The 23447-nt window shown below is 40.6% G+C and overlaps 1 protein-coding gene across 1 annotated transcript in view; it reads right to left on the bottom strand.

The window, feature by feature from the left end:
• The window catches only part of XPO7 (exportin 7), an 85799-nt gene that overhangs the window by 37654 nt on the left and 24698 nt on the right, over positions 1 to 23447 (bottom strand). Inside the window, exons 2-10 of the mRNA XM_054998076.1 lie at positions 21521 to 21667; positions 15095 to 15188; positions 14086 to 14252; positions 12414 to 12479; positions 9903 to 10007; positions 6983 to 7148; positions 2849 to 2922; positions 1663 to 1782; positions 262 to 408 (exon numbers count right to left, since the gene is read on the bottom strand). Coding sequence (XP_054854051.1) covers positions 262 to 408; positions 1663 to 1782; positions 2849 to 2922; positions 6983 to 7148; positions 9903 to 10007; positions 12414 to 12479; positions 14086 to 14252; positions 15095 to 15188; positions 21521 to 21667 — 1086 coding nt within the window. The remainder of the gene's footprint in view (positions 1 to 261; positions 409 to 1662; positions 1783 to 2848; positions 2923 to 6982; positions 7149 to 9902; positions 10008 to 12413; positions 12480 to 14085; positions 14253 to 15094; positions 15189 to 21520; positions 21668 to 23447) is intronic.

The raw sequence follows: 23447 nt of genomic DNA, 5'->3' as shown, positions 1-23447 counted from the left end.
AGAAAGTTTCTCCTTTCTCACTCCATTTGGTGACATGAAGTACTAATCTTCTGTTACTACAGTTTTATATACCCCCAGAAACCTTGAATAAGACTACTGCTTTGAAATCAGTTATAGATTGCACGATCTCCCTCCCAGTTCCTACATGATTGGGTCAAGGTTTGCAATCTAATGAGTGCTGCCGCCGCTGCAAAATTTCTCTACCCCCCTCCCCCCTGCCTTTTCCAGCAACAAAGCAAACCAATCAGTTCAGCTTCCCACCTGCAGGCTGGTCACTGTGAAGTTGGCGATGAGGCGGATAACCTCGGGGTAGTTTTCCACTTTCACCAGCTCCCCCAGCTGGTAATTGCTTTTAAGACGAGCCAGAAGCCGACAAAACTCATGGTAGTTGTTTGGGTCTGACAAGCTCTGAGAAGCAAAGGAAAGAAGATATTTTAAGACCACCCATGGTTTTCAGCACTGGAATAAGAAATCCCCTCAACTCTGCATTAGAGACATCTCTGAACAAGGGTAATATCTGAGATATGCTGTAAATAAAGAACATGCCATGCTGGATCAAACCAGCGGGTTCATCTAGTCAAGCATCCTGTCTCACAGAGTAGCCAACCAGTTACTCCAGAAGGCCAACAACAGGGCACAGAGGCTGAGGCCTTCCCCTGATGTTGTCTCCTGTCACTGGGATTCAGAGCTTTACTGTCTCTGAATGGGGATGTTCTCTTTAGCCACCATGGCTAGTAGCTATTGATAGACCTATCCTCCATGAAAACTGATTGGTAAATCTTTGCTTGAAAACATTATAAGAGCATTTGCTCATGTACATCTGGGATACGGGCTAAAGCTCATCCTTTTTTTTATAGTGTCCAGCGCACAGAACTCCAAAAGGCTGCAGATAACTACATTTACCACCTGGTTTCAGCTCTCTGACAGGCCCTAAGTAGTACTGCATAATTCTAATTCATGGGCAAACAAACAAAAAATTCTGACAATGCAATCCTTTGACCTGATCAATAGTAGCAGTATTACCCCTAGCATCATGAACCAACCCATAAACATGACAGGGAGTGTTAGATGCATCATAGCAACATCACTCAAGTTACTCTGTATCAAGAATACAACAGGCTGCATATTAGCCAGCATTTAGTAAGTTAGGCTTCAAGTATAAGGACAATGCTTGCTGAGATTTCTGAAGGGAGGCAAACAGAACTTCCAGTGGCCCAGTTGCAGGACTACAACGTCACACACATTCTTATGTCTAGCAGAATAATTATGTTAAGTATCATTTTACAAATTATATGTTTGGATAAAATTATAATTTATACAGGATGCATACAGTAGCTTTTCTTGGCACAGAATTCAAGAAGCCTTGGTGCAAGATTTTACTGTTTCAGCCTTGCCCACCCACGCCATTTTTTCCTTGGTCGGTGCACTGGATACTCAAAAAAGACCCCCTATATGAACATTTATTGGGGGCTCTTTTCCTGTTCGCTCTCTCTTTTTTTGTATTTTGACGGAGGCATTTCAAAGCACACACTTGTAACTATACAAAATAGTTCATTAGAGGAGCAAATTTTGAGCCCAGTAGCACCTTAAGCATTCTATTTAATAAATAGTTTGTTAGAATGCACACAAGCCAATTCCCACTACAGATTCTGACAGGCTCACTTGGGGGTTTTCCAGTATTCGTTTAACACCATCAACGAGATGAGACAGGAACTTTGCTCTTTCTGCATTGTTAAATAGGGACCTACGGACAGAAGCAATCTGCACTAGACACGATAAGACCTAAAAGGAAAAAGAGGGAATAACGTGAAGAACTAGAAGTCACATGATCTGACATTGCCTGTGAAAAAGCCTAGAGATAGAACATTTCCAGAAATTCTGAAGCCATAGAAGAACTTTTTTTTGGAAAGGGGGAGAATGAGATATATCATCAGATTTAAACTTACTTTACTACTTCTGAGAACTTAAAATACACTATACATAACTCAGTTAACTTAGCATACATTGTACTGTTTACAATATTTATAAAATTAAAAATAAAGACAACCTTGGTTTTATTTAATCAATAATTTTCAAATATATCCAGTCTGAGATGGAGCAGTATTAACAGATCACATTATAAAAAATTAATTAGTAAATCTGGATGCTGAGTTAAACTTTAAAAGGTGTATATCTTAAAATACTACTATCATAATTTTTTCTAATCAGAAAGTTTCTGAAATCTCAAGTTACCAATTCTGAATTTTACTTTTATCACCATGGACTTCAGAAAAGGGAGATCTGCTTGTTTTCTCTGTTCTTTTATATATTATGTTTGCTGATTTGATTCATCTGTTTCTTCAATGATCAGGTACACTTCAAGGGGTTCCCTCATCATTTTAGCAATACTATATCCCATCAACTGATTTTATTTCATGGCGGTTAAAAAAAATCAATAAATATTTAAAAATCTAAACAATTCTCTTTATATGCAGCTAAAAATGGGGGAATCTGCAGCAGGCCATAAGCACTGGAAATTCTATGTATCTCAAGTACACAGGAATTGAAATTGCCTACTTCTTTAGATTGTCTTAAACAGTTATTAGACAGCATTTCAAGGTGGTAAAGAATTGAAGGAGAATATTTAAAGTTGGTCAATATAAAATATGCATATAGAAGTGTCAACTCCCATGGCAGCATAAAGATTGTGCGAAGAGATGGGAAACATACAGGTGGCCAATCTTATAGCGTGTGCTTGCAAGTGAGATCCTTCCTGATACCTAATACGGTGACCAATTATGCAATCAGCCATTCTCACCAAAGCAGAATTTTTGGGAGGATATCCAATAATCAGAAACTTCACACTCACCAATGGTGAAAATGTAGGAGGGATGGAATGATACAGATCAAAAAACAGCTGTAAAGTTGAGGAATCTAAAAAGGCTGGAAAAGGAAAGTAATCCATTATTATGAATAACATTATATGCCAAATAACAAGAAACAGGGTTCATACCAATATTTATCACTAACATGGGCCCTGAATTCAGTATAGAGAAGTGTTAGTGCAAGGAATGAAGTTCTGCTCCAAACTGCCTCCCTGATGCTGACAACCAATGTCTTTCAGTATATTAAGTCAGAATCGGGATCAAAGAACTGGAAAAAACAATGCAAATTTTAAAACTGTCTAAGAGATGATATACTATAATGCAGAAAGTGGGTTCAAGCATGATAACCCACTGAAATGGAAATGCAAAACTGAGAAATCCCTGTCATCGGTGGCCAGCATTTAGGGCTCTACTGTACTGCTGCAGCAGCATAGAAGCGGCTGTTATGAATCCCATACAAAACTTCTATTAACTAGGCAACATAAGTTCCCAAACATTAAATGACCTTAATATACTGGCTTGTATCAACAAAGCTTGCAGAACAGGACTTTCCCACCTCCTGCTGCAACCCACTGAGTCCTGCAAAATTCTCCTGCAAACTTCTTCATGAACAGGATACGGCAGCAAAGTAGGTGGGTCTGCAATAGTGGGGTGAATGGAGAAAAATCATTCTTCCTCCTTTGCCAACAAGAGGATACAAGCCATTAATTTTCAACCTCCTCCTACTCTTTATAAAACATTCATTACATGGATTTTACCTGGTGGTATACAATTTTCACATTTCTCAAGATTGTTACTTTAAAAAAGAATCAACATAGTTGCTTAAGATTTGGGACTTCTTGATCATAGGCAAAATATACCGTGTTGGTTTGGCCCCACCTGGAGTATTGTGTGCAGTTCTGGAGGCTTCACTTCAAAGAGGATGTGGACTAGGGTTGCCAGGCCCCCTCAATCTCCCAGCGGGGGATCGGGGCCTGGCTCTTACCTTTGAGCAGGGCGGGGGGAGTGCGTGTGAAGTGATGTCATCACGCAGCCCTGGAGCACGCCCACACTCTGCAGAAGCTTGGGCTGGGGGCTGCTGCACAACACAGGAACGCTCCTGCCCTCCACAGCAGCCCAAAATGTGCCTGCGGATTGGGCCTGTTTTGAGGCGCTGCGGAGCGCAGGAGCACTCCTGCGCTCTGCAGCACCTGAAACGGGCCTGTTTTGAGCCGCTGTGGAGTGTGGGAGTGCTCCTGTGCTCCACAGTGGCCCCAATCTGGGCCAAAACAGGCCCGATCTGCCCGTTTTGGCACGGATTGGGCCCGTTTTGGGCCACTGCGGACCGAAGGAGCGCTCCCACACTCCGCAGCGGCCCCGATCTGGGCCAAAACAGGCCCGATCCTGGTGGTTGCTGCACGCAGGTATGTGCAGCACTGCAGGGGAGCATGCATGGAAGGTGAGCACCCCCCGCTGGCCAGGTAAGTGGGGGCGGGGGATCCCCTGCCCGCGCCAGGGGTCTGGCATCCCTAATATGGACAAATGGGAACAGATGCAGAGAGGAGAGGAGCGCAACCAGGATGATCAGGGGCCTCTAGACCAAACCCTACAAGGAAGACTGAAAGGAATGTTCCATTTGGAGAAGAGGAGGTTGAGGGGAGACATGATTGCTCTTTTTAAGTATTTAAAAGGTTGTCACTTAGGGGAGGGAAGGGAGCTGTTCCTGTTGGCAGCAGAGGATAGGACTCGCAATAATGGGTTTAAACCACAGGAGGGAAGGTACTGGTTGGATATTAAGAAAAAACTCTTCATGTTAAGAGTAATTCAGCAGTGGAATCAGTTGCCTAGGGATGTGGTGGGTTCCCCCTCATTCGTAGTCTTCAAGGAACGTTGGACAAATACTTGTTGGGAATGTTTTAGGTTGTTCCTGCATTGGGCAGGGGGTTGGATGAGATGGTCTACTAGGCCCCCTCCAACTCTATGATCCTATGAATTTCAAATAGGTGGACCTTTTTTTGAATATACTGAAAAATCTACACCACAAATCTACAAAGACTTTTGAAATACAGGTCCATTCTGGTGTGTTAAGTAACTAAATTATTATTTTAAGTACTTTCTTAATAATATAAATTCTATATGATACTATCACATAAAACGTGCTCACTGAGTTAACTGTGCCCATCTATAAAACATCACTTGCTTTTTTTTAATTTAGCACTGAAATATGATTTTATTAACGTTTTTCTGTTTAAATATAGTTTCTATTCGTGGGATGCTATTAGTTATTTATAAAAGGTGTTAATAAAATAAATAGTTACAAAAAGAATCAACACTTTTGAAGAATGAAGAGTTACAGTTGTTATGCTATCTGCTCAAAGTATTCTTGGTTTGGTATTATCTAGTTTTTAGTTAAAATAATTTCTTCATTCTCTTAAAGCACCTTCCATGATATTTCCTTCTCCGGTTACATGCCTACTTATAAACCCTCCTTTGTAACTGCCCTTCACAAAGAAAATTCTTTCCCTATCTTGTTATTTGTTATCTTTTCTAAGCTCGCTGTAACAGAATACTGACCCTTAAGGAAAAAGAAACATTTGAAAATAATGTAATACATAAATTCAAACTGGGACAAATAAAGCAAAAGAAAGGAAAACTAGTAAAGAAATGTATGGCTATTTACAATTTCCTGTTTAAACTGCTGGTACTGGAAGCAGAGATATTTCAGAATCCAGTACAAATGTATATACAGCAAATCAGTGGTTGCTGAAGAATGAAAGTAACATACAGAGGTAAACCAGAAGAAAAGAATTACCTTTGGAACTACTGAAAGATGACCTACTAGCTGCAGCAGTTAGTCAACAACAAACGCACTGAGTTTCTAACCCACCCCAGGCATTCTCCATTTAAGAGATATGGCTCTCTTGTAAAGCACTCCTATCTTGTACAGGCTGAGAAGCAGCAGTCTAAACATTTTAGTCTCATTGTAACACATTTTATTGTATATTTGATATATCTATACTCTGTTTTTCAGCCAGATGGGCTCCTAAAGTGGTTTATAATTCAAATCTATTACGCTTTTTAAATTGAAACCAATTCCTGAGATGTGCACTTTTCTTTTTGTTGTCATTTTATGTAATAAAATAAGATTCACCAAATGCCGCACCATCTGTTAAGGACCTGATGGAGCACTGAGAAGCTGGGACTATCAATTGGAAGAGATTATAGTTCCAGATGTTAGCCATCCACACTCACTCCTACCTTCCAGCTGCTGGGCCCTACACTATTCTTGCACCATGATACAGGCTTTCCTTCTCCAAATCCAACCCAAAGAAAGTCACTTCCCCAGCAGAGACCCAACAGCTGCCATATGGCATTATTATCTATTTACCTGAAAGGAAGATAACCCTCAATGTAAGACAAACCCTTAAAAAAGTTATACACAAAGTATTTTATTACTCTACATACCTGTAACTTGTAAACACATTTAAGGTGACCTTCTATTTTCTTGTGTGAAAAGAAACCTAGTCTTCCTTTCAGGTAAACAGGTATATAAACACTGATGAATACTCACCCTGCTTCACATATATTGTCTTGGTAATTGTTACCACCACCATCATATAAGATAAGCCCATATTATTGCCACACTGCACATGGATAACAGAATAATGGCTTGCCTACGGCCATCTAATAAGTGTGTGGATGAAGCAGCATCTTAATTTCCCCACTCACTGCTCACACAATTAGCCATAGGCTGCAGAAAGGGAGCACGTCATAAAAGAATGCCCATGGTATGTATGAGGCTTACACAAAAGTCATAGATCCAGAGGAGTTAGCCATGTTAGTCTGTAGTAGCAAAATAGAAAAGAGTCCAGTAGCACCTTTAAAACTAACCAAATTTACTATAGCATAAGCTTTCGAGAATCACAGTTCTCTTCGTCAGATGCATCTGACAAAGAGAACTGATTCTCGAAAGCTTATGCTACAGTAAAGTTGGTTAGTCTTAAAGGTACTACTGGACTCTTTGCTATTTTACACAAAAGTGAAGCTCTTAATGAAGACTATAAGTCAGTTGGAAGCTTAATCACCTGATGTCGCTTATTTTACAAATTCTAAAGGCTAGAGCAAGATAAGAATATTACCTGATCGCCAGCTGGTTGGGATCTGCACTGTACAGAGATCATCCGAGGATTCATCTGTCGACGTACCAATGAAATCAAAGTTCAGGCAATTGTGGGTGAGCTTCAGGAGCTGCATGAGGAGGCCATGCTGGCTTTCATCATTCAAGTTCAGGTTTTTCCCTGAAGCCTATATAGAAAAGAGACAGCCACAAAAATAACAGGTCTGGAAAACATTAGCAGAGCTTAACAGCAGTAGACTATATTGGCATGACTATCTCAACTTTCTCCTACCAGAAGCATCCTAATACAATGAATTTAGTCGTTGTGGAAGCAGATAGTTTAAGTAACTCTTGTTTTATTTGTTCACTCTCCCTCCCAAGGAGCCACTCTAGGTAGCTTGAGTGTTACGGACCTCAAGTTTTTCATTACTGTCTCAAACTGATTACACAAAAGCAGCCTGAATTTCCCAGATTAGCTCAAGCTCAGCAGAGCTTGGAAACTAAGCAAGATCAGACATGGTCAGTACTTGAATGGGAGACCACCAAGGAAAACCAGGGTTGCTATACAGAAAAAGGTACAAGCAAATCACCCATGCTCATATCTTGGCTTGGAAGCTTCTTGAGGGGCAGCTGTTAAGTTGGCTGTGACTAGAGAGCACTTAATTATTAATTACATAAAACCTTACAAAACATAAGGAAAGTCTGGCTCTCTCATACACCAACTCTACAGATTTGCTCTTTCTGTCATTCTCTCTCAGAATAGCGGCACATTTTGGCTGCTGGTCTTTAATGTCTTTCAGAAATTGAGATTCATATTTGAAGCACTGCCTTTTCCTAATACAAGACCAGCAGCTGCTTTTGGAAGCACCCTCTTTCTTTCTGGCCTCCATTAGATCTTTGTTTTTTTGGTGATGGAACTATCCTGTGGAATGGACTACCAGAGGTGGTAGATAGAGAACTTCTCTAGTTAGGTTCTTCAGTAAGATTTTTTGAGGAGGGCTTGATTTTAATTGCATTGGTCTCCAATGAAATTTAGGCAAAACTGCACATATCTTTAGACCATTGGAAAAGTGGGGAATTTTTAAAAATTTCAAAGAACAGTATGTTTTGGGCTGTAGATAAGTATAAAAGAAGAGCCCTGCTGAATCAGACCAGTGATCCATCTATTCCAGCATCCTGTTTCATACAGTGACCAACCAGTTATCCTGGAGGGACAAGAGATGAGGCACAAAAGCCCTTTCCCCAATGTTGCCTTTACTGCTAGTACTCAAAGGTATCTGGACATGGAGGTTCTCTTTAGTCTATTTTTAAATCTATTTCTGTGTCTTCTGATGTTATTTTAATAGTTTTATTACTGTATTCTATGAATACATTGGAAGCCATTTCAAGAGTACTTACAAGTACTACATAAAAGTTCAATAAATACACACACGTACAGGGGAGGAGGAGTGCTTAACCCAGTGTAGGTAATTAAATGCCTTATCTCACATAAGCATTTCTTTGACATATGAGGATTCAGGCACACAATTTCAGGGTGATAAATGCACAGTGACCTCCTTTATTCACTAAAGCTCAGTCCACAGAAGACTGAGGTGCTGCTGGTCAAGGACAAAGCCACCCAAGGATTAAGGAGTCCATTCATCCAGGAGGGAGGTTACACTCCCCATGAAAAAGTACGTTAGTAGTCTGCGGGTGCTGCAGGATCCTGGCCTACAGCTAGAGGCTCAGGTCTCCTACAAGGCACACAACAACATCTATCAATTCTAGCTTATACGCCAACTACATCAATTCCTAGAAAAACATGATCCAACCACAGAGATAAAGGGTCTGATCACATCCAGGCTGGATTACTGTAATGTGCTTTTTCTGGGGCTGCCTCGTAAAACTGTATGGGAAATACCCTAAAAGCTTGGGACTAAGGTCCCTGTAGGACATCCTTCTCATCCCACACTGTCCAGCCCTCCAATTAACATCTGACTGCAGCCCTACTCTGTGCTCTTGTCTGCAGAGGTGAGATGGGTGGCAACCACAGACTGGGCTTTTCTCTTTTCAAGTTGTCATGTCTGAGCCCCATCCATGCCAATTTTAATGATCTTTTTGTTCTGAACCAATGTATCCTGCTATAACTCAATGTCATTTTACCAATGCCGTAACTATTTCTTTCACAGGATTTCACAGGTGTTTATCTAATGAACTGCAACAGCTTCCAGTGTTTCTGACTTTGTAAGCTACCCCCTCTCAGACATTGCTATGTCTTGTTTTCTAGTGACTCAACTTGATACTACAAATATGTGAAATGTTGTCACACAAGAAGAGCGCCAAAATCTTGTTTATGATTGGGAGGGGGGAAAGGAACAGACTTGACTGTTAAAAGAGAAGTCTCTCTCACACGTATATATAGAAATGATCTGATTTCTGAATAAAAACCATTTATCCAAGAACATGTGTCTTGCTGCTTTGGTCCAGGGATCTGTCTACCATATCCTGTCATCCATAGCCTGACACAAGTGAGATAGCATTCAATGGTACCTGACCATCAAATGTCACTTGAAGCTCTCCTGGCACCTGCTTAACTGTCCTTCAGTTGCCAAGCCAAAAGATTTCTCTTTACTCAGGTTATTATATCCAGGGTGCTATCTTCTTTGCAACTGCTTTTACGACCTATCTCTAGCCTGAGGACTGTTTATGGAGCATTTAATATTGCTTTATGCTGTTTTAAGCCCTTAGTAGGCTCTTGATTTGTTTTGAAGCTTTCATTTTTTTATGCCCGTTTTTTTAATGATTGTACTGTTGTACAGTTTTTACTTTGTGAGCCAGCTCAAGCTGGTTTCTGGACAGGCGGCATATACATTTTCTAGGTAAGTAAATATGATAGACTTAAGCATGAGGTTTGTCCAAGGTTCTGAAAGGCATCTATGCCATGACTCTCACAACCGTCTTACCTGTTTTAGTAAATTGCATGAGAGAGTGAAAATATCGAACAAAGAAGAATCTCGGAATGAAGAGGCTATTTTCCTGTGCTTGGTCAGAGGGTGTGTAGTGTCTGCCTGGAAAGAGATAGAGATTATGCTTATAACTCAAGTACCTCTAAAGAGATTGAGTGCAAGGTGTTACAGGTATCCTGCCAATAACACTCATAAAGAAAGAGCAGAGCGCTCCACATATTGCTTTCTGCTAGTGAATTAAACTGAGAGGTTGCTCTCCCACTGTTAGAGTGGTCTCTGTGCTGTACTCAGCTTGTTATTGAACTGCTGATAAAATGATACTCACTGCTTAGCGGACCACACCAGAAAGGTGCAGGAACAGCAATGGTCTGAACACGTACTGAGCCACATTCTGGGCCTTAGCACATTAGGGTGGCTGTTCCACCCCTGACAGAACTACAAAGCGCTCATTTCTTTTGCATGGGAATGTGGGCTGAGCCTCAGTTGAGAGACAGTGTGCTGTAGCGGGTTAATATCTTGGAATAGGCCTGTGGAGACTCACTTTCAAATCCCTACTCATCTTTAGTCCAGCTATGCCCTAACCTCTTAGGATCATTGTGAAGGGAGAACCAGGTATGAGGCCCTGCACTTATGATGGCAAGGGTTGGATTAAAAAGAGTGACAGAGGTAAATAAACCAATTTTGTATGGCAATGATCTCATCCCAGCCAAATACAGTAAACAGAAGGTGTCAACAGTTGAGTTGGTCTTTATGTTAAAGTTTTAGATTAGTCCTTTCTATTTTTTAATGTCTAAGGCATCTTATAAGAAGAAAACCAAGGTATAAACAATAAATTGACAATGAATGCAACATACAGAATAAAGTTCTTTTGAACAGAATAAAACAAGATTTGAGTATGAAATGACAGTAAAGCAAAGATTGCTTGGCACTCTAAAGAAGGCAGCCATTCTAGAAACTGAAGACAGGTAAGTGTCACGTGGGGAGAAGTAACACACAATAAGTAGATAGCACAAGATAATATCATTTAAGAAGAGATATTAATGTGATCTCAGCAGAATTGGTTAAAAACATTTTTGTGCATAAAGAAGAAAGCCTGCCTTTATGCTGACTGCACAGGGCACAATCCAAATGAAAGTTCTATACAAGAAGGAGCCAGGCTAAAGCACTACTGAAATTTATTCAGAATTCTCCTCCTTGGATAGGTATCTTGTGGATCAGATTTGCCCACCTCCCATTTTGCTGTCCTTCCTAACGTTCACAACTCATTGGCTGAGCGTGAAGTCACATGACAGCTTCTAGGAGCTGTGTACGATTTTAGTCTGCTTTTCAAATGTGATAGTGCTCAGGTTTTTTTGGAAAATAGGTGCTGCTTCAGACCACAGATTCTCACTGATGTGATCAGGGGGCAAGGAGTGGCACAGAACCAGCATACGCTATTAACAAAAATGTTCAAGAGTGAAAAAACACAAGCTTTTGCAGGGACACTTCTACAGCTTCAAACTGCTCCCTACACTACCCAATTAGCAATGTGAAGGGCTGACAACTAGATGTATATTTACAGATATATGTTTACCTTTGGGTATATAAAAAGTGCTTATCTTTCCAGGTTATAGCACGAAGGATCTGGTCTATGTTTTCTGATCGAATACATACTATCTGAAGTTGAATCACTCAAGCGTCTTGTTCATGCCAATAATAAATGTAAGGCCTAACTAAAAGATTTGTAGCTCAAAAATACAAATAGCAATTACCAATAAAGAGTGGCTGCTTTATTAAGAGTAGTATTTAGTAGCAGCTTTGTAAATATGATCCCAGCGAACACTAGAAACATTCACAGTAGTTCACAAAATACAGCTGTGAGAAAGAACTTAAACCTGTGATCCCTCCTTTGGCCACTTATTTACTCTTAAGGATTAGCAAGTTACTTTTTAGTGCTTCTCCAAATGTAGTCCCAACATATACCACAGGAAAGCTAGGACTACTGAAACAACAAGAATGAGTGGCATAACCAACCTAATCAAAAGTAGCTCATGGAGCAATGGAAGAATCTTGGCTCCCTAGTAGAGATACAAAGGAGGAATGATCTCTTATTTGGGTTGGGAATGTACCAGTTTTCAAGTTTCACAGAATTCTCTGTCACTAGGCAAATATTGCTCAGGATGAAAATAAAGTCAGTGTAAGGAGGATTTCCCCCAAACTGAAGCCACAGGAAACTGAAGGCTCTTCATTTTTTTGCACCTCACCCCCTCATCAAATAGTAGCTCCTAACTGTGGAACTCTCTTTAGATCACCATCACTCCAGATACTTCTTTTTAAAAGCATTGTATTTTTGAGTACTTAGAAGATGAGAAGTACAAAAAGTGGCAGAAATGGAAAAGACTAAATTCTAGAATTCCTTACCGCCAAACCACTTGATTGCACAGACAAAAATCAGTGCACAGACACACAGCAGCAATATGAATGAGAAAAGTTGACACTTACTTCACTGAAGAAGGCTGTAGCACTTACTTGATTAATTTCATTTGTTAGCTGGGATAAGATTGTCACTCCTATGATGCAGTGCTCTACACTGTCCTAGAGAAGGAAGGGCAGTATCAGTTTGCATTACAAAGGACAGCATACGTAGGCATACAAATGACAAATGTCGTAACACTATAAAGTTGATCCCTTGGGCAGGAATGTATAATGTCCACTGATGTGTACCATTTTAAGTATTCATTTTCATAGTTTTAATTTAGTGTTGCAAGGCATCTCAAGTCTTGAAGTGTGGATAAAAGATTTTAAATAAAAACATTAAACAAACAGCAGCCACCAAGAGCTTACTGACATGGATGCATGTGGATGGCAATGCTGAGTCTTTCCTTCTTTTAGACTGGAAAAAGCAGCCTAGCACAGGAGGCCTATAGTCATCAGTTCAGTCCAGTGATACTTTGGCAGGCAAAAGGCTGACCAGTGGCTCTAGTCTTATTTTGCCATTAAGTGGCATGATTATTATGTTATTATGGGCTTTTTTTGAGACTAGAGACCTCATCCAGCGTATCTGATGCAGCAAGCCAGATACACTCTGAGATAAGCATGGGCTGGCTCTTTGCCCATCTTGCCTGGTAGATGCAGACCAAGTGTATCCAGTCCACACTACCCAAGATCTGTATCAGCTCAGGTTTTTCTGTGCCATAGATGCCTCTTGTCTATCAAGGTCAGTGCTAAAATGTTGTATCAGGAATGAAATTCTCAGTGGTACAGACATGCCTCCCCACTACATATGTAACTCAGTTCAACTGTAGAACTGTAGTTCTATGAGGCAGCTAATGATCTGCATCAAGGAACTCTCAGCTCCTAAACACAGAATTCCCTGGGGAAAGCCACAACAGTTAAAACCAACTTAAGTTTGTAGAGTGAGCATCATCTTGACGGTAATTACACAACCTCTCAGAATTCATATCTGTGCACTCTTTCCCCCAGAATACTGGGGGGAGGGGCCCATGGCTCAGTGGTACAGCATCTGCTTGGCATGCAGAAGGTCCCCAGTTCAATCCCTGGCATATCCAGTTAAGGATCAGATCATAAGTGATGTGAGAGCTGCTGCCAGTCTGAGAAGACAATGCTTAGATAGATCAATGCTTCATGTGTCAAAAGAAACAGAGGCAGTGGCCAACCTTGGTTAGACAGTTTTTAAAGGTGAACTAAACAAAACAAATCATTAATCAATGAATTTTTGTTACTGATGTGAAGGTAGCAAACTTGGTATGTTGAAACAAGGATCTTCCCCTTGAAGAAAAAGGGGAGGCACATCAATTTTTATACTGCAAAAGGGGCACATGGGTGAAGAGATATATGCTTAAAAACCCAGGAATTTGATCCAGGACAGTTTTCTCTCATTGCAGCACTCCCAACCCATGTGGCTATGAGCTCATCATGTAGGCTCCACGATGCTAGGAATAAACTTTCCCAGGGTTAGAAAGGATTGCTGGGGGAAGAAGAAAGCAAGAAAGATCCACAATCCTTGTGCCCATGGATCTCTAGATCCAACCCCAAATCTGCCACTATCAAGATCATGCAGAAATATTCAACAGTGATACTGGATGTGGAAGATCATATTATTACTATGGGCATTGCAAAAAAATCTTCATGAAAACATTACACAAGCAAAACAGGAAGGGGAAGAGAGGCTATCACCAACCTGTAAAAACCTTGTGACATCAGTGATGACATTTCTGAAAACGTATTCATCCTTCTGGCAGTCAAACCAGCCCAACTTTGTGATCCTGGCATACAGCTGAATTAGTGCTTGCGTAACAAAAGTTGCCAGTTTGGGCCTAGTAGCAAGGTAGTTGAGCACATAGTTTCCTAAAAAACAACAGAGAGACGACCAGATGAGGTTACGGTGGAAGCTACAGACTAAGAAAGATGGACTAACAAAAGTGAAGGAAGCAACAGAAGACACTGAAGCTACCTTAAATAACAGACCCCTTGCTACAACTGAGCAAGTTCACATATAGAGACAACAGTTGCTTTTGTGGGGTGACTCCTTTACTTTTTTCATGCTTATACAACATTTTACCACATTTTTACACAACATTTGTTTCTGACACAGTATTAATCCAGCAACTGGAAAGGCATACTGGGGGTGGGGTGAGAAGTAGAAAGTTGATTTTTACACAGACATATATACGTTACTTGTGAAGATTTCAGTCAGTGTTTTATTTGGAACACCCTATGAAAAAAACTCATAGGGGAAAATTAGGTGATACTGGAAAATCAGAACCTCTCCTTTGTTATTAGCTAGGAGAGTTCATGGTCCATCTAAATTATGTTCAGAGCTAGGGATTTTAAGGAAGCAAGAAGATTAACTCAATGCCACCGCTCAAAATACTATAAGCAACTTTTACAGAGCATTCCAGATGCAATTTTGCCAATATTTATCTGTTAAAACTGTCCCTTAAAAACATGTCTTAGTTGAGTTTGAGGCAACAAGCTAAAATGGCTACCCCCGTGGTACATGTCTGAACGCTACTGCAGATCCTCTACAAGTATCATATGAAGCATTTCTATCCTGAAGAGCAGAGGTGGGAACATTCAAATAGTAACACTTCAGAAGTGTAAACTAGCACTAAAATACCTTCCCTGCAAACAATGGGAAAGTTTTGAATCTTGGGCCTGAACCACAAGGGCTCTGATTTCCTACTTACGTATATCTATTCGCTGTTCCAAGGGCAAAGGGTTGTTTGTGCGCGAGACCAGTTTCGTAAGGCATGTAGCTGCCAATAATTGGGAGTAAGAAGACTGCAAAACAAGACAGGTACAGAAGGCAAAGGGTTAACTTGCAGGCAAAAAGAAAAGAAGGGAAGTTTCCCAAGTGACTATTATTTTATCAAAACTCTTCATAAGCTTAGTAGGTCCAAGCTAAGTAAATATTCATATCCAACAAGGAACTGTTCAAGAATACCTAAATCAAGAACAACAAGGATCAGTTCTTGAATACCTAAGGCTAGTATAAAAAGTAATATTCAAGGTGTCTGTATTTCCAAATAGGCAACAATACAGGGAAGGAAAAAGACCATTTTGGCTATTTTGTTTGTACCTAGAGAATGGTCATCTTGCTGGAATTTTTTTTTTTATCTTGGAACATGCAAGCTTTCAGGCACCAGCAGGATGAAAATTGTCATGCTGCTGCACGGGTGTGCACCTGAAAAATATTCAGGTTTCCTGCTTCAAATTTACTTGAAGTGGGAAAAAGCTTTGGAAAAAACCCTCAAATCCAAAGTGGCATGCCACTTCGGATCCGGGTTTCTAAGTCGCTTCGGTATGCTCCATAAAGATTCGGAGCATACTGAAGTGATGGGGAGGGGGAGGCCACCCCACCCTTAAACCCTATCCCCCTCACTTCCACCCTACTTACTGGTCAGGTGGAAGGCTGGAGCCAATGCTATGCTGACCAGCAGAGAGGACCTTCCCTGCCGCCGTTGCCACGCAACTACAGCTGGCGCAACCAGCTGGCAGACAGAGAGAGCCACCGCTGCCGCCACCTCCGGAAGCCAGCGGAGAGGCGGGAGGGTTGCCTCCTCCAGCACGGTGCCAGGTAAGTGGGGGTGGGGTGGGGGTAGGGAATGGGAAAGTTTAAAGGGTCCTGCTGCTTACAAAAGGGCCCTTTAAACTTAACACCCAGGGCCCCGAAGCTTCCCGAAGCATTATGAAAACTTCAAGAAGCTTTGATCTGGGATTTCCGAATCAGGCCCAATTAGATTTTTTTACCCGAATCAGATTCCCAAAGCGCACACCCCTAGTCTATATGCATTCTGACTGCTTGGAGGATCATGGCCCATGCACAATTCCAAGGCTACAGTGCCTGGAGATGGATGAAAATGTACACAGCTGATATGCAGACCTTCCTATTACTGATGTTGATGCTTATGCAGGACAAAAACAACAGAAGCGGGAACCACTTCCTCCAATACAAACACCAAACAATCCAAACATTAAGGAAGTGTGCTACAAAACATAAGAGGACACAGTGCAATATAATCAATTTATATCACCTATAACGTGTTATTCAAAATAATTGCAAAACCCACATACTTAAGGGACATACATAAGTAATAATGATAATAAGTGAAAATCCCGGAAGAAGTCCGATATCAGGGAGAGAAGCAACTTCTAAATGGAAGAAATAAACAGGATATGCCCCGCTGAATCTTCTGCTGGCGTCCGTAGATTCATTACGTAGATTCATTAGCAGTTCTGGACTGCTAGAATAGTCAGCTCCGAGTGAAAGGCAAAGCTGATTGGAAGGCAAGGCAAAGCTGATTGGAAGGCAACGAGCCATGCCGGCCTTATCTCTCTTCACTCGTTTCAGATATTAATATCCTTCTTCAGGCCATAATATCTATGAATTAACAATCATAATCATGCGATAATATAAATTAAGCCGCCAAACAATCAATCAAAAAATATACCCCACGAGCTACAGCGGATCGCTCTACTCACAATCATGATCCAAGCAATTCACATTATATCCAATCCCACGTAACAGCGTTTCGGGTAGTTCAGAGGTGGGGAGTAAATGCCTCCTTTCAATTATATATACTAATTGGTAATAGTCTACTTGGACTTAAAGTGGTATTCATGAAACACAATAGCACAATATATCCAGTGGCAAAACATCATGCAAATTATAAGTACGGTATCATGATAAACCAGTAGCCCAGAAACAAAAGGAAACAATTAAATTAATTGAAGCTAATTAACCTATTCCTATAATTCGAATTTATAAGAGGGAAATGTGAGTAAAATTTATAAAAGGTTCATTAAAAAGCCGAGTATTCTATCTCGTTATTGAGACCATGGGGAATCATAGTCTTAAGCCGGAAGATCCATCGTGCCTCGACTTGTAAAAGGAATGTATTAGCATGGCCTGGTTTCTGTAATGTTTCCAAAACCGAGAACTTCAATTCCCTTCCATTAGGATGTAAATTCTGAAAATGCTGGTAAAGTGGGGTGTCCTGACTCTGGATTTTAATTCTAGATATGTATTCCTGAATTCTCAGGCGGACCGGACGTGAGGTGCAACCCATATAAAGTAAGTGCAACTGCATTGGAGGAGATATACAACATTCGGGGTGCTCCAAGTGGAAAAATGTTTGGAAAACAAGGGCAACCCCGTGACTGGATGTGTGATGGATTTAAAGTCAACACTAAGCACACAAACACTACAATGGCCACAGGGAAAATGACCCTGTGGCAATGTCAACAGGCAGCAAATAAATACCCACATGGCACACACACAAAAATTTTACTCCAAAGGAACCTTATTTATGATTTTTAATATTTAATTGTTATTGCAAATTATAGGCAACTATCGAGTATAAAATGTATAAATGTATTTATAAATTTATAAATGTATTTATAAAATGTATTTATGAAATGTATTTAAAATATATCTGGTAAGGTGGGTTTGTGCAATATGTGGGCTGCTCCCGTTGGGTTTACCTTTACTAAAATTGGGCTAATGTGTTTCATGGATACCACTTTAAGTCCAAGTAGACTATTACCAATTAGTATATATAATTGAAAGGAGGCATTTACTCCCCACCTCTGAACTACCCGAAACGCTGTTACGTGGGATTGGATACAATGTGAATTGCTTGGATTGTGATTGTGAGTAGAGCGATCCGCTGTAGCTCGTGGGGTATATTTTTTGATTGATTGTTTGGCGGCTTAATTTATATTATCGCATGATTATGATTGTTAATTCATAGATATTATGGCCTGAAGAAGGATATTAATATCTGAAACGAGTGAAGAGAGATAAGGCCGGCGTGGCTCGTTGCCTTCCAATCAGCTTTGCCTTGCCTTCCAATCAGCTTTGCCTTTCACTCGGAGCTGACTATTCTAGCAGTCCAGAACACCGTAATGAATCTACAGACGCCAGCAGAAGATTCAGCGGGGCGTATCCTGTTTATTTCTTCCATTTAGAAGTTGCTCCTCTCCCTGATATCAGACTTCTTCTGGGATTTTCACTTATTATTATCATTATTAATTATGTATGTCCCTTAAGTATGTGGGTTTTGCAATTATTTTGAATAACATGTTATAGGTGATATAAATTGATTATATTGCACTGTGTCCTCTTATGTTTTGTAGCACACTTCCTTAATCTTTGGATTGTTTGATGCTTTTGCAGGCCCAGATCCCAGCCATGTATCTCTACCTTATGACAATTTGAAGAACTTATTTCACTGCACAACTTGCAGTTTCAGGTGCAGCAGCTCATTTTCCCTTTACTTATTTTAAATACATTTGCCCTGCTTCTAACTGCACTGGAAGAGCCTTCAACACACTCTATAACAACATAAACATAGCAATGAAACCAACTCACAAAACTTCAGCCCAACTGGAAATTGTACCAACTCGCAGGTCCAAAAGCATAGCAACAAAACCCAGAGGAGTCTGCAAAATATCCTCAAGTGGCCATTTCGACTAAACAGAGGAGGTTTTTTACATGTCTCCTGTGGTCAATCATTTCATAGGGTGAGGTTCATCACCAAAAAAGCAACTGCTCTGAGGTCAAAGCTCTGAGACAGACGAAACTTCGAACAACAATTACAGGGTCAAGTGGACTAGGTGAGCCAATCTATTTAGGGAGAGAAAATCCTACAATTATGAAGGTCCCAGGTTGTGAATAACTTTAAAGGTCATAACTAAGTCCTTGAACTGTGCCCAGGAACAAACTTAGTATGCTCTGTGCACGGGCTTTGTCCCTCATGTCTATCTTTCCTCTCTGCCCTCTCCTGTCAGAAGGTCAGAATAGTGGCAGCCCATTCCAGGACATTTTCAGTGGTTGCTCTAGAGCTTTATAACAAGACTACTGGTGGAGGAACTTATTACTTCTTCTTTCCCTGTCTTCCCAACAATGTACAAAATGGATTCTGTTTAGAAGAACTTTTAAAGTTTTGCTGTTAGCTCCAGACTGCCAGTTTTTGTAGAGGATATCTGGGTTTAAATTATTAATAAAGTATTGTTTTAACATGCTTTTATTGTCTTTTACAGAGGTGTTGTTATGGTCTGCGTCTATACAGAGGGTGACTGTAAACTGCCTTGAGCCCATTTTTCATGACGAAAAGCCGACTAGAAGTATTTTAATAAAGGAAGAAAGAAATCATCAGTGCAACTGTAACAAAATTGGGGTTACATGGATAGTCAATACCACATAAAAGAGCAGTTGCTGCATTATGCACAAACTGAAGTTTCTAACAGTGCCATTCTAAGGAACTACACCTTTCTAAGCCCACTAACTTGGGGTTTCTTTGGCATAACTCTGCTTAGGATAGCACTCTTAAGTACCCTTCTAAGGCAATCCTACAGAGAGAATATTATTATAGCCAGTCTAGACGTCACAAAAGCATGAGTCAGTGTGGACAAGTCAGAAGAGTCAAGAAGGGAGTACAGCTCACAAATCAGATATAACCAATAGGAGGTACTCTTAACAATGATGCTAACCTGATGCTAAAGAGCAGTGCAGAGTTGAGATTATCTTCACCTGACCAGACGGATACAAGGTGACCCCATTTAAAACAAGGGAATCCCCCCTTGCAATTTTTTTCCTTTCCCAATTAACATCACCTTTGTTTGTCTATGTTCCGCTTCTCCTTGCTCCTCATCCACCTGACCTCTGCATCCAAACACTGATTCAAAACAGAAATATCAGTATCCAGAGGCATATGCTGATGACACCCTCTGGATAACAGTATTCAGAGGGTGTCGTCAACATACTTCTTCACATGATTTCATACAGAGGTATCAATATTTTAATACTGGGCATGGGGAAGAGCTCAGTTCTTGAGGGACCCCAGATGGAAATTCCCACAAAGCTTAATCAGCCTCACCAAAGGAAAATCTCTGGAAGATCTAAAACAAAAAAACCCTGAAACAAATGGAGGACAACTCCAGACATGCCAAAACCAAGCTCTAATTTTCTGAAATGCTTTGCCTGAAAAGTTTTCTTTGACAAGAGTTCAATAGAATGAAAAGGTAAACCATGACAAAAGTGCAAACAGATCAAATAGGACCAACACGGAAGAATTACCAATATCCATTTACAACTGGAGATCGTCCACCCACACAACTAAGGCAGTATTGGCCAGTTAACCAGGTTGGAAATCCGACTGGCAAACCCAGAGTTACTCTGCCATCAGCTCTATCACCTTAGCAAAAAAAGATAAACCTGAAACTGTTCTATCATTCAATAGGATACCCCATTTGAAGGAGGGCTTTTTCAACAAATGGTGCATAGTTGCCCCTTTCAACTCCCTTGGTAAATGACTCGACAAATCCTCATTTAATAGAGCTGTTCTACATGTTAGCACACCTTGCAATTTTTAAAACTGCCTCAATTTTGAAAAGCTCAGTAACGAATTCAAGGATGCTGTTATAAATTTTGATTGAAAAGAGAAATGTAAGAACTTAAAAAATAAGAGTATCAGAAACAGTTATGGGATGAAATTCAGCATTCAGATATATCCAAGGATAGCGCAATGCACTGGAAATTGCCTAATGTTAGGTATGACAACAGTATCAAATTTATTGGCTTTTTGTATTCCAGTAAATTATGAGAAAGTCATTTCAATTCATTCTTTAAAGGCATCGCAGATTCCCTTGAGAGTCTGTTTGATCGGAGGGGAGACATGCTTGTCCCTTTCCTTACTATCTGCTTTTCTGGTCTTCACTCTCCCCTGCAGCTGCTTTCCGTACAACACCCTCTTCTTCTAGACCTGAGTTTACACTTCAGCCACATGTACTGCTTTGTTTTGATGGCGTCAAGCAATATGTAACTTGTCCCTTAAACAAACCAGTTTGCAAGGGAAGTAAACACAGGGCCACATGCAATTAATTACTACTTCAGATGAAAGTGCTCCACATGAAGAACCAACCCTTAGAAGCAAAGCAGTGATGAACTCTCAGTTCATAGCAGTAAACAAACATGCGTTCATGCTTACTAAGAATACAGTATGTCTGCTGGAACCCAGTATTTGTACCAAGTCAGAACACAGGATCTCACCCCCCACCCCTAGCAAGAGAATGCTCAGGTGTTTTGAGAGCGGGCTTGTTGGTCTACGTACACTCCCTCTTTCAAGGAGGAGCTGGCACTTGTTCAAGCAGTCTGGACTGTTGGTGAATTCAACCAGGGCCTTCTCTGCCTGGAGCCGTGTTGCTGTGTCAGTTGTCTCATACAGTTGCTTGCACAGGTTCTCTAGCTGGGCTAGACTCTAGAACAAATGAAAGAGAAGAGCTTTGTTACATTTTGTGGGATGGTGACTTTTACACACTTGCAAGCAAAAGGAGTTGTCCAGTCACCAGGAAGTTACAAAGCCAACATTGTGCCTCTTGTTTTCTAACATCACCACTACCAATCTAGAGATATAAATATTCTGCTAAAAACAAATCAATCTTCCAATCAAGAATCATACTGTCACCTTCTACAAGACTGACACCAGAATTCCACCAGCTCTTTCCAACTGATTAAACTTTCCAACAAAGCACAGGCCAGCCTGGAAGGAGATCTGTCTTCAATCCTGCACATAGACAGAGTACTCAAATCTGTCACCACATTCCTTCTTAGAGATGTAAAAGGGGTAGGGATGGGAGAATGATACAACAGAAAAAATTTAGAGAATTACCAAGTTTTTTTTTCCTCAGAGGAATTCCCCCCTCTCTCAATTTTCTCCAATGGAAATTTTGAGGAGCATTGAAAAAACTCCTATGAAATATTCTCATTTTTAGAAAAGGTGAAATGGTGTTAAAACTAGTGTGGCATGGTCAGTGTCAGTCTAAGATCTAAGAGACAGAGGTTCAAATCCCCACTCTACCATGGAAGCTCACTGGATGCCCTTGAGCCAATCCTAACCTACCTCAAATGATTGTTGTGAGAATAAAACTAGAGGAGAGAATAGTGTAAGCTGCTCTGGGTTCCCACTGGGGAGAAAGGCAGGGCGCAAATGAAGTAAATAAAGTTCCTATTCTCACTGCAACTGCAAGAATGGAGTAGATAGGCCTCCACCTGGCATGCAACTAGAGACCTTTTACGTCAAAATTATATTTTCATTTGTTTACTACAAAGTTGGGTTTTCTGTTTTCAAGTTTTTTCCTCCCAGTCTCTAAGATGGCAAAAAACTAAGATACATGTGCTTGGGCAGCATATGGTGCAGCAGTTCCCAACTCTTTCTCTGTAGAATTAAGTATATTTGCAACATTGCTTGTAGAAAACTAAAAGATTCGTACATTTACATAGCATACATATGCTGCATAGTACAATTTTAAAGGCTTGCTGATTAATAAATGATGCACTTCATTCTGTTATAGTAGTAAAATAAGTTTAGATTTGATAAGAAAGGATGGCACCTATTTCAGTTTTCCTTCAAATTTCCCTTTTTTCCAGAAATGCAACATCAGAATTTCTTCTTGTGGTCAAGACTTTCCATGTCCTTGACTCACTCTGGCTCCTTCGCAGATTGCTATCAACCCTATTGATAGGTCTGAGCTCCAAACCTGGATGCACATCTTATGAAGTTTTGCATTTGCACAGTAGCTCTTGCATAAGCAGAGGAACAGTTCTCTTGGTGGACAAGAGTATAGAGTTTCCGTATGCTTTGTTTCGTTTCTCTTAACCCTATGCGTAATGGATGCACTGTTTATGATTTAAATTGTTTGGGGCACGAATTAGTTTAATCTGGGTAGCCAGGTTACCTTTCCTCATTGTTTTGCAGAAAGAGGGATGGATGGTAATCTTCTGATCAGTTGAGAAAGTGGAATAAACTACTGAACTCCATGTGGTTTTTCTCCATGTGTTTTCCCATGTGTACAGCTGCCACTGCTGAGATATAAGGTGCCACAACCTCAGCAGGACTATGGAGGGAGGGGGCCAGGGGATTGAGATGGCCACAGGCACTATCATGCCAAATGTGCAGGGAAAAGGCCAACAAAATGTCTGTATTTATAAGAACTCAAGACCTTCTGTTATTACAGCCTCTTCAAATGAGAAGAATGCAC

Source organism: Eublepharis macularius, chromosome 14 (genome assembly GCF_028583425.1).
Source record: "Eublepharis macularius isolate TG4126 chromosome 14, MPM_Emac_v1.0, whole genome shotgun sequence".
In the NCBI taxonomy this organism is placed as follows: Eukaryota; Metazoa; Chordata; class Lepidosauria; order Squamata; family Eublepharidae; genus Eublepharis; species Eublepharis macularius.
The sequence above is the reverse complement of the archived record's forward strand: the minus strand, read 5'-3'. Positions and strand labels throughout refer to the sequence as shown.